Consider the following 14,608-nt stretch of genomic DNA (forward strand, 5'->3'; position numbering starts at 1 on the left):
CAAATATGAAAGACATGATTTCCAGAATATAAAGATCAAGCATTAAAAGTAATGGATGAAAATGGATCCACAGCAAAGCACAACATTGTACAAGTTCAGACTGTGGTGACAAAAAGATGTTCATGCTTGAAAGAAAAAAAGAAAAAACAGCTCACATGCAGTATCGATCAGGAATCAGAATGGCTTAATAAGTCTTCTCAACAGCAATTCTGAATGCTGGAAGAAAATGGGATTATTCTGAAGGAAAATAATATCTAACCTTGAATTCTATTCCCATCTAAAACCTAATAGTAAGGTTAAAAAAAATATATATTGAAGGTCTATTTCCCATGCACTCTTTTTCTCAAGAAGCTACTAAAAGCCATACTTCACAAAAGAGGGAATAAACTTTTGAAACAGAAGGACAGAGGATACAGAAAACAAAAAATCCAACACAGCAGAGAGGGGAAGGGCACCTCCAGGATGATGTGTGAGAGACATTCCAAACGGGCATCAGGCATAGAGAGCAACCTGGCCAAATGGAAGAGGTCAGAAGGCACTGAGAGAAATCTCTCTCAGAAGATAAAATGAATACATACCTGATGTGCCTGAATTTCTTGACAGATTACACAATTAGAGAGAATTTTGGAGAAGAATTAATTATAACAATATAGATTGCTAATAAGTGAAAACAATTTTAGATTATCTCTTGGGAATAAGAGAGACTGGGAAAAACTACAAGTGAACTCTTTGGAACGAAGGAAATGTTCTACATCTTAACAAGGCTGTGGATTATGTGGGTATATGCATTTGTCAAAACTGATCCATGTATTTCACTGTATGTAAATTACACCTCAGTTTTTTTTTTAAAGAACGATTATGAACACCAAGGAAAACAGAAAGTTGTGTAAGAAAACACAATCTAGTATCCTCCACAGCTTAGATATGAATGTCATTTGAATAATAACATGTACAATTAATTTTAATCTTAACAAAATTAGAATACAATATAATACCACATTAAGAACCTGGAAGAGGTGTGTATGCGTGTAATGGGGATGGGCTGGAGGTGGCAAAGAAAGCTGAATCCTCACCTTCACAGAGAGGTATCAAAAGATAACTCCTAAAACATAAAAATCAAGAAATAACAATAGAAATATGTTATTGAAAGATGTGGAGGTAAGTATATGAAGAAAATCAGCTGAAAGAGGTGAAAATAGCTGCCTCTGAAGAAAAGTAAAATAAGATTGAAAAAGAGATGCTGTTTTTCATAACAAACCTTGTAGAACTGTTTTTCCCTTGAAATTTTTAGAATGTATGACATTCTAAAAAACAACTAAAATAAATTAGTAATTAAATAAAGGAAAAAATTAAGTACAATAACATGTAAATCTGCTTGACTGAATATAAAAGAAGTCTGACTCTACTTTCCAAACACAAAAAACTTGAATATCTGAAACAAATTATTTGTGACATAGCTCATAACCAATCAAGAAACCACTGTGTCATGCTGCTGCAACTGATCTCTAACAAACCTAAAATGCCACATGAGATCATAGAAATAAGATGTTTACACCTTATAATTACAGATCTCATCTTTGTCAAACCATCCAGCATACTTGCACACAAAAATGTGGCAACAAAAGCCCTCACTACACAGTGACAATGATCCAAACTGACACTCAACCTACAGTCTCTTGGCTGGTACTGACATCATACTGGTGCCACAATAGTAGCAATGACAAAGCCAATGGATGACTAAGCGAGAACCAAAATTTAAATTTTGAACCCGTTTAAAATATGGCTTTTGTAAATGGTAAAATACAACATAAACTATTAAGATTCACAAAATGCATGAACCCTAATTCACCTGCATTATAAACTATGAAACAGTCAATTTTCATAAGGAGGGGAGGGAAGAAGTTTAAATTAAATGTTTTGAAAAGAAAGATGGAAAATTGCTTATAAAATTTACTAAAATATATTTTTTAAACATAATAAGATAACATTTACATGAGAAAATTTCACTGAATTTCCCAAAAGGACACTTACTACTTAAAAACCTAGAAGTAAATTTTGTCAATCATAAAATTTAAAAAGTCAGTATCAAGAAAATGTCAATATCTTTTAGAAATGCACAATGAAGAAGTGATGCCCAGTGTCTTCTTTAAAATACCTTAGAAAAACAAGCAAGAAGGAATAGATGAAGCACATGTGGCAAAATATAATAACTGTTGAAGTATAAAGTTCGTTATAACTATTCCATTCTTGTGTATGCTTCAAAATAATTTTTAAAATGCTCACATCCACATCTGGTCTTTTTAGCAAATCTTCCACTTTAGCAACATCTCCATTGGCAGCAGCCTTAACTAATTCTTCATTGAGGTCACCAGATTCTTGGGTTTCAAATAATTTCTTCAAGAGTTGGGAGAGTCTTTCTGTAAAGCATCAAATAAAGCTGCTAATATAGGAGGATCTCAAACCTTAACTACTAACAGACAAGCATTACCCATATGCCTATAATATATACTTTTCCTTTTTTATTATTTCTATCATTAATATTATTTTTGTACTGTGCTACAGATATTACCCATGCACATTATAATTACTACCATATAAAGCTGCATTAAATTCGAGCCCACAGTTATTCCCAGTTTACTCCAATTCATGTACTTCAAGTTAACATTTCAGAAAAAGAAGAGCTACATACAAACTATAATTCAAGATTTAGGAGTCATACCAAAGATATTATAAATGAACACACTACAATGGGAGTATCATAATGATACAAATTGTCTTTCAGGTCTTAAGTATATCATATGGACACTCAGAGCTCAATGTTACAGATCTTAGACTAGATCAACAGATCAAAGGTTATGATTCAAAAGCAATATAATCTCTATAATGTCTGGGGAAATATTTTAGGAACAAACCAATTTTCAGTTAAAAATGGATCTCTAAGGGTTAATAACATACTTCAAAGGTGCCAATTGATTGGTTTTGACTAAAACAAGAAAGAACCAGAGATGTGTTTACATAAACCCTTTCAATATGATTTTTTTTCCTAAATAGCATTTATCAGTAGCAAATCTACCCAGTTCTACTCCTTAACTCTTGGATCTACTTACTGGAAAGGAAAGAAGTGACAAAGTGGGGCAGAGGCCCAACACCTAGTCCACATTACTTGAGAGAAGGATATTAACCATCTTTCACTCTTTCAATTTGTTAAAAGTCAGCCTACTGTGATGCCATCTAACCTCAAGGTAAAAATAACACCACATGATTTAAACTTCAAATACATTAGCAAATTACAGCAGGAAAGACAAGACAGAAGCAAAGAAGTAGAAAGCAGTACAAAATAAAACTGGAGGTCACCCAATGTTTTCCTTTACTTTCTTACTGTTCACAGTTATGGTTCTATCTTCTTTTCTGGATGACAACAATACACATACAGTAAGCTGTAATTTGCTGTTGAATGAAGTGAGTGTGTATATAAAGCGGGAGCATAAGAAGGAAAGATTTTGGGCATGAGTCTACCCAAGCATCCAGCATACTCACATCTCAACACAGCTTTCTACTCACTGTGGCATGTATATAACTCCTATTAAATGACAAGAGAAAAAGTATAGCTGATATGTAAAAATATCCAGAAAGAAAGCCATCGGCTAGCAGTAATATTGGAAATAAAAAGAAAATAAAGTAGTCTACGAAAGTGATGGTTCTTTAGCAGAAAACTAACTTCCGACTAGGAGTAAGAATGTTGAATTTCAGGTATCTCAGATTTGATGTGGAGAAGCCCTTGATATATCCAAGAAAAAGCACGTATTTATGGAATTTTTCCAGGGCATACCTCAGCCAGAACAAAGATTGTTCATCATATGAAAAAAGCAGAAAAAAATAAAAAACCTTTAGCGAAAGTTTAAAAGGTAGTTAATATTCAAGTGAGGTTATGTGATCTAGGAGAAAATCAAGAACACATACGACATTATCTGTATACAAGAATTGGGGAATTGGGAAAGGTTCTAATGTAAACCATATTACTTTTAGAGAAACATGAAACAAAACATACCACCAGATGCGTTGCTAATGGCTGATCCTGCAGATGCCACCTTGGAAACTGCTGCTGGATTATACGTCCAAGATGTTCCACAGACTTCCACCTTTAAATCACTGTCTGAATAAATTTGTTGTACTCGGCCAACTTTACCTAAAGTCTTAAAAAAAATTAGATTCATGTTTCAAGTCTGAAGTATATACCGTAAAAATCAACCACTAGTTTTTACATATTTAAAGTACTAATTTTACTTCACTCCTAATAAAAAAAACCTTTAAAGGATAATCATATTCAAATGGGTTGTTTATTAGTGACAAACTTTAAAGAGTATCTTTAAAAAATATTTTAATAAAACTACATTTCCACAATAATATAAAACAATCATGACAATCTATTTTATTCATAAAAGTTCACAAAATCTTGGTTTCTGATATTCAATCCTTTCTTTTGTAAATTTATTTTGTAAATTTATTGATTGATTGATTGTTGGCTGCGTTGGGTCTTCACTGCTGCGCACGGGCTTTCTCTAGTTGCGGCAAGCAGGGGCTACTAGAGCACAGACAGGCTCAGTAGTTGTGGCACATGGGCTTAGCTGCTCCACGCATGTGGGATCTTGTGTCCCCCGCATTGGCAGGCAGATTCTTAACCACTGCACCACCAGGGAAGTCCCCAATCCTTTTTTGTTTTTTTTTTTTTTGTGTGGTTTTGGGGTTTTTTTGCGGTACGTGGGCCTCTCACTGCTGTGGCCTCTCCCGTTGCGGAGCACAGGCTCCGGACGTGCAGGCTCAGCGGCCATGGCTCACGGGCCCAGCCGCTCCGCGGCACGTGGGATCTTCCCGGACCGGGGCACGAACCCTTGTCCCCTGCCTCGGCAGGCGGACTCTCAACCACTGCGCCACCAGGGAAGCCCCCCCAATCCTTTTTTAACCTCATAAGATACTTCTTGAGAACTTGTAACGCAAGTGGTCCAAAACCATCATCAATCTAGCCTAAAAAAAGAAAATCTGATTTCTAAAAAAAGCAATTTAAACCAAAAAGGGCTCAAAGCTTACATCTATGTTTAAATCCTTTTTGGAATCAAGCCTGATTTCAAAACAGAAGTATGTAGAAGTAACATGCTTATTAAATATATGGAGTAAGAAGAGCAATTAGGTACGGAACACAACCAGAAGCAGCAGCCCTCACGTGGTAGGTACTGTTCTAAGAGCTTTATACATATTGACTCACCTAATACATAAAATCCTGAAAGCTATGTAATCTTATTAGCCCCATTTCAAACTCAGGTCCAAAACCCATTCTCTTATGCACAACAGAATAGCCAATAACAACACTAGAAAACTGGTGATACTGATAATATCCATTTCCTAACACAAATGAGACTGCCCTTAAACTTGTTTTCTATTTTGACCTCTCCATAGCATCTGACTCCAACTCTTGAAAATATTCCCTTGATTTCTGGATGACAGCCTAATCTTTCTGCCTGTTCCTTCCCTTTTTCCACTCACTGGCTCCTTTTCCTTCTTCAGATTCCTAAGTCTGTTCATTCTCCCAAACTTTATTCCTTGTTTTTTACTCTACTTTCTTGGAAATGTAATCCACTTGACAACTATCGTCTTACTTCCAAAGACTTCAAAATATACTACTCCAGCCCTGTTTACCCCTCTCCTCGCCCCAAAACACACACTAATTTTAACTTCTCATTAGACATTTTCACCTGGGATTTTCCACCATCAACTCAAACTCTTTGAGGCTGCATTCTTTTTTTTTTTTTTTCCCTCCTTCACTGTTCTTTACGGAAAATCTCAAACACACAAAAATAGACAATTGTATATTGAATCCTCATGTACCCATCAACCAGTTTTAACAATTGTCAGCTCATGGCCAATCTTGTTTTCCCTATCCATTCTCCCCTCCTGTATTATTTTGTCATGTAAACTCTTTTTTTTAATATAACTTCAATACTATTATCAACCTATCCCAAATTATCAATAACTATAATAAAATAAACTACTAGTCAGTGTTCAAATTTCTGATTGCCTCACAAATGACAATATTTTTTAGTTTGTTTAAATCAAGTTCCTAACGAAACCTACACATTTTTTTTCTTTGCAAATTACTTGTTGAAGAAACAGGGTTATTTGTCTTATAAAGATTCATCCAATCCTAATTTTACTAATTGGTGCAGTTTAATAGATTCATCTGTCTTAGTATTTGGTGAGAAACCCTTCAAATTGGCTGCCAGATCGTTTTAACATCACCTAGAAATCTTTGATAGCTTCCTTGCTATCTGGTATGAGGCTCATCTTGTTCACTTCCTGCCAAAGAACTAGAATTAGCCATTTCTCCAAAGAGCCGTGATTCTTCACAGATGGAAAGGCTATTTCGAGACCATAATCTAGGCACTAAGGTTGGTTATTGTTACAGGAATGGTCACTGTTTCCACGTCTTTTCATGGACAGAGCTAGGAAACGGAGGGGGGCGCAGTGTGTTTTAAAACAAAGATAAAATAAATCGTGAGTTTAAACACTCTTCCAATTCAAATTCCAGACTACAGGGTCTTTACTTAACCTCTTCTATACTACATCTGCGTCTCCTTTTTACCTCTCTGATAATTCTGGTCCTCAGGGTCACTGGGAATAACAGAATTAGAATTATCATATAACTGCTCATTTGGAAATCACTTGGAATTTCCTCTCTGTATGATTATGCCAACAGGAAACACACTTAGGTTCATTTGTTTCATTTTCTTCTCCACTTTGGGGAGTTTCCTTTTTGAACTTAATTTTGTTTTCTAATTGTATAAAATACATGTGATTTCAAATCAAATCTATAAAATAAGACATATTCAAAGATGTTTCCCTTCTACCTTTGTCCCCCATATCATATTACCTTGCTATACATGAAAACTTTTTTTTTTTACATGAAAACTTTTTTTTAACTTTATGGTTAATCCTTCCATTGTTTGCTTTTTTAAATATAAAGTTTGTATTAAACTTTATATAGTCCCAATTAATAACTAAAATGCAATCAAACAGCTCATTAAACTTACCATATCCTCTCTGCATTCCCAGCCCATTTTCTGACAGTCATACTTTATCTTGTTAGAGCATATAACCATTATAAACTCTACCGTTTCCTTTATGACTATCATTTAATCTTAGTTCAATAAATAAATATTTATTTAATGATCACTACCAGTCCTTCAGTTGACATTTCTTCAGTCATTTTGGTTGTCTAAAACTAATTCTCTAATAGATTACTCAGAAAAGGCTCATGGGGACTCAATTCTCTGGATTCTTACATTTCACAGCAGTCTACAGCCTTTACAGTACTTGAAAGTCGGTTTGGTTATATATAAAATCCTTAGCTTACGTTTTCTTTCCTTGAGCACCTTAAATAAATGTTATTTCATTGTTTTCTGGCATAAAACATTGAGATCACATTTTTTTCTTAACAACAATCTGATTTTCTTTCCTTTATAAGTAACTTGGTCTTTTTTCCTAGATACCCAAAGAAATTTTTCTTTTCTTGAAGATTCTATTATTTTACCAGAATATGGCTCTGTGTTTGGTGTTCTGGGTTAGTTTTCCCAGGTATGCAACGTGCCCTTTTAATATTTAATTTCAAATCTTTCAATTTCAGGTAAACTTCCCTGGAATTACAAATTTTAGCATTTGTTATATTCCATTACTTTGGTTTCTGTTTTTTCCTTTTTGCAAGGATTCCCTAATACACATATATTAGATATTCTATATTTGTCACTTTCTCTCACATACATTTTATCTTTTTGATTTTAAAATTTTTCCTCCTTTTTACCTTCTGTTTCTCTTAAGGCATTATCTGTTGTATTTATTTGCTCTATGTTGCTTCTAGCTTATTTCATTTCTGAAATGAATTTTTAAAAGTTCTTTCCTAAGTTCTACCTCATTTCTAATTATGACTTATTTCATCCTTTCATGTCTTTTATCATCTTCTTAATTTTTTAGCTCATTTTGAATTATTAGATTTTAGTTTTCTGTGCATATCTTTCTGATGTACTTTCATCTGTCTGTGGAGAAGTTATTCTATTCCTTATTCTCCTTTTTCAATAATAACAGTGCATAGGGATTCGACCATGATCCCTTCCAACTTTTGCCTGGATTTACTCTTTCCTTTGTGCCTACTGTCTCCACCCTACTCAATCTGGCTTCTATTCCCAGCATTTTCTCCTCAATGGAGGGCTCTGCCCTGGAAGGGAGATTTGGCTGGTTGGTTTGGAGAGTTTATAGCCCCAGGCTACTCCAGTCCCTTCAGACTTTAGCATGGACTTATTGCTCTCACCCCAAACTGGAGTCTACAAGAGCCCTCCCAGGTTCGGCTGTTGTTATCACATTAATCTACCACAATAACCAATGAATACTCATTAGCTATTCTGGAGTTTCCCCCTTCTCAGGTCCACCTGATGCTCCATTAATTCTCTCTGCTGCCACACAGATGCAGACCCTGTAGCTGTCAATGGTTTATCTTTACTCGTTCACATTTTAAGATTCAAAAGACTATTCTATCACCTGGCTTTGTTACAGATGTTTGTAGCTTTTTCGGTTATGCTAACTAATCTAGTTGTTGACTGTTTTTATCATGAGGATTTGAGAAGATTCAAATCTACGTCGTCACTACTGGAATCCCAGTACTGCCCTCCAGAAATTACCTAGAGGTTTTGCTTATACAGCAGCTTAATATGGGAGACAGGCTTTGAAGTAATATAGATTTGGGTTCAAATTCCAGTTCATTATCTTAGTTCTGATTTCCTCATATTTAAAATAAGGATGTCATACCACCACCTACTTATAATATTCCTAAGACAAATAAAGTTTGTATGTTTATGTATATATGTGTAAACATATATACAGTATGTGCTGCATATGTACGTATACATCATTCAGCACAGTGCTCAGTATAACTGGGCACTCAACAGATGGAAGATGCTATAAGGTGTCACTGATAAGGGGAAAAAACAAAAACATCTTGACTATAAAATAATTTTAAATAGTATATATAGCTCCTATAAAATACGTCAAAAAATGACATTTTAAGTAACACCACACTACAGTGAGGCCTGAAGTATATTAATACATTTTTTTAACCAACTTTAATACCAAAAGCAAACAAAACAAAGAGGGATTATATAGAACTCAACTTTTTGGAGAAAAATAATGATTCTAAAATATAGTCCTGAAATACAACTAACTAATACCTAACTAATACAACTAACTAATACCTAACTAAAGCAATAAAAAATGTCAGCATCATGTGCAAACTATGAAATGTCTTTGAATGAAAGCACCACAACAACAGAGATTTTTTTTTTCTGTTGTGTTCACTAGTACATCCCTGAAGGCTAACAGGCACACTGCTTCTGCTAAAACATCTGCTGAAGGACTAAGGCAGGAAGGAGGAATGGACTGATAGAGGGACAGGACATCATGAAGGATAGGAAAGGGGGACTGGACAGGATAGGAGGGGGCAGAGGGCAAATGGGGCAGGAGTTGGGGCTGGACAGGAAGAGAAAAAGGTGTTGACCAGGACAGGAGACTGGACAACACACCAGGGTGGGTTGGATGTCATATGAAGGGAGTGGGAGGGGAGGTATACATGGGACAGGAAGGAGGTGCTTAAATGGGATGGGACTTGGGAAGACAGGATTTGGAACAGGATGAGACAGGAGCAGGGAGTGGGCAAAGTGGAGAGCTGAAGAGGAGGATATAGCAAGGTGGAAAGGAATGGGATACAGGGCAAGGCAGTAAGGGCAATTGGCAGGATGGAACAGGTAGTATCTAAGGAAAGAGACAGGAGGACAGAAGCAAGGAAAAGATGGAGAAAGAGAAAGATGAATGAAAAGAGGGCAGGACAAACAAATTATTTTGTTACTGCTGAACATTTGACGAAAAATGTATTGAATGACTAAATAAAAAATTAAACTGTAGCTCTTTGGGAGCAAAGCTATCTCAGAAGGCACACGTTCTGAGCTGCTCTTGCAGTCTTAAGTTTTAGAGAGGCATGGCCCCAAGTGAGGAGAGCAGCGGTGGTCCAGCACTGCTGGTGACTGGATGAGCACGTCGCTCTCATTCCAGGGTGAAGTATCAGGAAGCCTCTTTGCCTTACGCCAGCATTACATTCTCCACTAAAAGCTCTATCGAAAAATATTAACTATAGCTCTTCTTTGGACCTTCCCAGGCTAATCTAACTGAAATAAGTTAGAAAATAAAAGGCATATATATGTTAAGCTGCCAATGAAGATTACAATTCTCAAAGGATTATGCTAATTTACTTTCTAAAATCGAAGTTTTAAAAACTTTTAAAAACTACATAAACATGGTATATTTCCTAGTCCCAAATTATTTTATATGTACTTACTGGGAGCATAGCTTCAGCCCATTCTCCATGTCCTCTCTGTAGAAGTTTAATTCTTTCCAGGTCATAACAAACTTGTACAAGATCACCCACTTGGAACTGTGAGGGGCCTCCTTCTGCACCCTGAGCGGCATCCCCACTTCGGACAATGTTCGCTTTAGTGAGAACAGCAGGATTGAAGGTCCACCTAAAAATCAAAGCCAAAATTCAACATGGGTAAGTTTACTTAATTTTAGCACAAATTCTTAGTTAACCATTACAGGGAAAAAAGCTTTATAACTCATCAACAGTGTAAAGCAATCCTTTACAATTACATCCTGAATGATTTGTATTTCTTTTTATGATTTTATTATACAGATTTGGGAAAAGAGTTATCCATATTCTCACCACCCGAATATGATACACTTCTGTCTAGCACTTCTGTCTAGATTTATTTGCACTTGCATGTCTTATAAAATTGTTATTAAAAAAGTAACACACTCAAAAAAACAAGTAATACACACTCGTTAAAAATTAAAACATTTCATAAACATGTAAAGTAAAAGTGAAAGTTCCATTTCACACAAACACACCTGGATCACCATTCCCCACCCCACTAGACACCACAGTTAATACTCCATTGAGTAGCCCTGCAGATCTTCTATTAATATGCAGAGTGATGGTTATAAGAGAGTTGTTTTGTTTTCCATAAATGGGATCATAATATACATATATATGTTATTCTGTGACTTCTTTTTTCTCAGAGGATGCATCTTGGAACATTTATTTTTCAATGTGACAGATATAGATCTATTTATTTTGATTTAATGGCTACAGAGTATTCCATAGCATCGATATACACAAATGTACTTAGCGATTCTCCTATTGGCTATCATTTAAAGTAATTCCACATTTTCACTATTATTACGAACAATACTATAAAGAACATCACTGTATGTACAACTTTGTGCACATGGGGGTCAGTATTTCATTAGAGATTCTTAAAGGAACCACCTAATCAAAGTATATATTTGTTTACAATTCTGATAGAGCCAAACTGCTCTACAAAGAGTACACTATTTTCCCATACCATTGCAATCTCATGGATAAAAATATTATCTAGTTTTAAATTGCCATGTATGGGTATCTTACATCCTTGTAATCACTGTATCAAAACAAACTTGGACTCGGATTTCTTCCTTCCTATACATAAGCATTTTTCTATGCTGTTACCATGTGCACAACCACCATTTTATTGACTACTTAATATCCCATCGAAAAGTTGTACCACAGTGTATAACACATTTCTCCTAGTCCCATATGGTACTCCAAGGGAAAAAAGCTTCCCTAGTCAAATAAACTTTTACAATATGGCATATTATACCCTCCTTTCCTTATTATAATGGTCCTTAGCATATAAAAGGCTCTGAGAGGTCACAACACACAAAACCCTGCTTACTAAATTCCTATAACCATGTAAACTTTCTTTCTAAAACAACCACAAAGAGAAAGAAGTGCCTCTGATCAGTTAAGAATAAAACTCAAATACAAAAAGTTTTCTTTTCAGTCTTATGAGTCATGGTGCCCTTTATTTACCTCACTCCCAAAGTTCCAAAATCTACCAAACCTGTGTAGTGTCCGAACAGTAGTATTTACTCAAGTTGTTCCTTCTGCCTACAGCGCTTCCTTGCCCAGGTGAAAACCAAATCTTTCAACCTTACTTAATGTAATATGCTCGCTTAAGTTTTCTCGGATTTGCCCAGCTGAAATGACCACTCTTCTTCTGTACCTTCAGAATAGCCTGAATACTCACCTATCATAACTACTTAAAACATTTTAATACAGCTATTTCTGACTTTGTCTATCCAAATTAATAGAGAAACTCCTTCAAAGCAGAGGACCATGTCTTGTTTGTCTTTGTAATTCTAACACTAATCACAGGGCCTAATACAGGGTAAGTATTTAATAAATTGGTGTTGAGTAAAGAATAAAAAAGATTATTTTCCAGAAGTCAAATGTCATGTTACTAATAACGCTACTGCCCAAGAAAGAATTTTGACGGAGGAAGAATTCTACAAGTAATAATCCTAATCTGTGTTAACCTAACATTTCCAAATAACAAACAAGATACTATTTAAAACAAAATATGCTAGTACGTGCTACTCTGAACTTAAATTGTGTTGATTTTTTCCTTCTTTTTTATTAAGAGCTTTATTGACATGTAGCTCACATATCATACAATTCACTCATTTAAAGCATGTAATTCGGTGGTTTTAGTATATTCAGTTGTATAAACCAACCACCCCTACCTAATTTCATTTTCATTACCACAAAAAGATACCCCCTTAACGATTAGCAGTCATTCTGAATTCACCCCTCTCTCCCCAGCCCCTAACAACCAGTAATATACTTTCTGTTTCTGTGGATTTTCTTATTATGGACATTCTGTATAAATAAAATCAGATAATATGTGACCTTTTGTGACTGGCTTCTTTCACTCAACATAATGTTTTCAAGATTTATCTATGTTGCAGCATATGTCAGTACTCCATCCCTTTTTATGGCCTTTTTATGGCCATTTGTTTTGCTTTGTAATTGTAGCTTTATTTTTTAGATTGTTGTATACTTGACATATAACATTAAATTAATTAACATTAAATTAGATGTACACCACAATGACTGAATATCTGTAAATACTGTCGGCACCGTTTGTTGAAAAGACTGTTCTTTCCCCATTGAACTGTGCTGAACCCCTGTCAAAAATCAACTGACTTTAAATGCAAGGGCTTATTTCTGGACTCAGTTCTACTCCATCAATCTACATGCTTATTTTTATAATAGACTGTCTTGATTACTATAGCTTTGTGGTAAATTTTCAAATTGGGTAGTGTGAGTCCTCCAAATTTGTTCTTCATTTTTTAAAGCTATTTTGGCTATTCTGGGTCCCTTGAGTTTCCGTATGAATTTAAGGTTCAGTTTGCCAATTTCTGTACAAAAAAAAAAAAAAAGGCAAGGATTTTGATAGGGATTGCACTGAATCCGTTGATTAGTTTGAGGAATACTGTCACATGTTAAATGTTGAATTATTCCCCCCAAAAGATATGCTGAAATGCTAATCCCCAACACCTCTGAATGTGAGCATATTTAGAAACAGGGTGTTTGCAGATGTAATCAAGTTAAAATGAGGTCATATCAGATTAGGATGGGCCCTAAATCCAATGACTGGTGTCCTTATAAGGTCACGTAAAATCATCTTTTGATCATTGTCTATGTAAAAGACTCTAGAAGTTCCATGAGCTCAATTAACTGTCTTCTATGCCTCCTTAGGGTTCTTTCCTTATGGATGGCTAAGGTACAAATGTTGGCCTGACGAAACTAAAATAGCGGGCTGGAGGACTGTTGATGTGGCTCTCGGTATTAAATAATCTCCCTATAACCGTCTGAACTTGACTAATCAGAGACTGACTTGAATGAATTTGAAAATAAACTATGTACCCAGAAGAAAAAAAAGAAGGTCATGTGACAACAGAGGGGCACAGAGACTCACAGGGGACAAGACCATGTGAAGACAGAGGCAGGGAAATGAGTGATGCATCGACAAGCCAAGGAAAGCCAAGGACTGCCAACAACCACCAGAAGCCAGGAGAGAGGCACAGAAGAGATCCTCCCTCAGATCTCCAGAAGAAAACAGTCTTGCCAACATCTTCACTTTGGACTTCTAGCCTCCAGAATTTGAAAGAATAAGTTTCTGTTGTAAAGCTGCTGTTTGCGGTAATTTGTTATGGCAACCCTAGGAAACTAATACACCATCTAAACGACATTAAATCTTCTGATGCATAAACATGAAACGTCTTTCCATTTAGGTCATCTTTAATTTCCTTCAACAATGTTATATAGTTTTTGGTATACAAATCTTGTACTTATTGGGCTAAATTTATTCTTAAGTATTTTATTCTTTGTGATGCTATTGAAAATGGAATTGTTTTTTTAATTTCATTTTCAGATTGTTCATTGCTAGTATACAGAAATACAACTGATTTTTCTTTTTCTTTTTTTTTTTCTGGTACGCGGGCCTCTCACTGTTGTGGCCTCTCCCGCTGCGGAGCACAGGCTCCAGATGCGCAGGTTCAGCGGCCATGGCTCACGCGCCCAGCCGCTCCGCGGCATGTGGGATCTTCCCGGACTGGGGCACGAATCCGTGTCCCC

The 14,608-nt window shown here is 35.7% G+C and overlaps 2 protein-coding genes across 2 annotated transcripts in view; one reads left to right on the forward strand and one right to left on the reverse strand.

The window, feature by feature from the left end:
- ESCO1 (establishment of sister chromatid cohesion N-acetyltransferase 1) overlaps positions 1-14,608 on the forward strand; it is a 1,212,023-nt gene that overhangs the window by 989,140 nt on the left and 208,275 nt on the right. The window lies entirely within an intron of this gene.
- Positions 1-14,608, reverse strand: part of MIB1 (MIB E3 ubiquitin protein ligase 1) — a 117,592-nt gene that overhangs the window by 69,787 nt on the left and 33,197 nt on the right. The window contains exons 7-9 of the mRNA XM_004273761.4: positions 10,427-10,610; positions 4,049-4,193; positions 2,284-2,417 (exon numbers count right to left, since the gene is read on the reverse strand). Of these exons, the coding sequence (XP_004273809.1) occupies positions 2,284-2,417; positions 4,049-4,193; positions 10,427-10,610 (463 nt within the window). The remainder of the gene's footprint in view (positions 1-2,283; positions 2,418-4,048; positions 4,194-10,426; positions 10,611-14,608) is intronic.

The sequence above is a fragment of the Orcinus orca genome, chromosome 15 (assembly GCF_937001465.1).
Source record: "Orcinus orca chromosome 15, mOrcOrc1.1, whole genome shotgun sequence".
NCBI lineage: Eukaryota > Metazoa > Chordata > Mammalia > Artiodactyla > Delphinidae > Orcinus > Orcinus orca.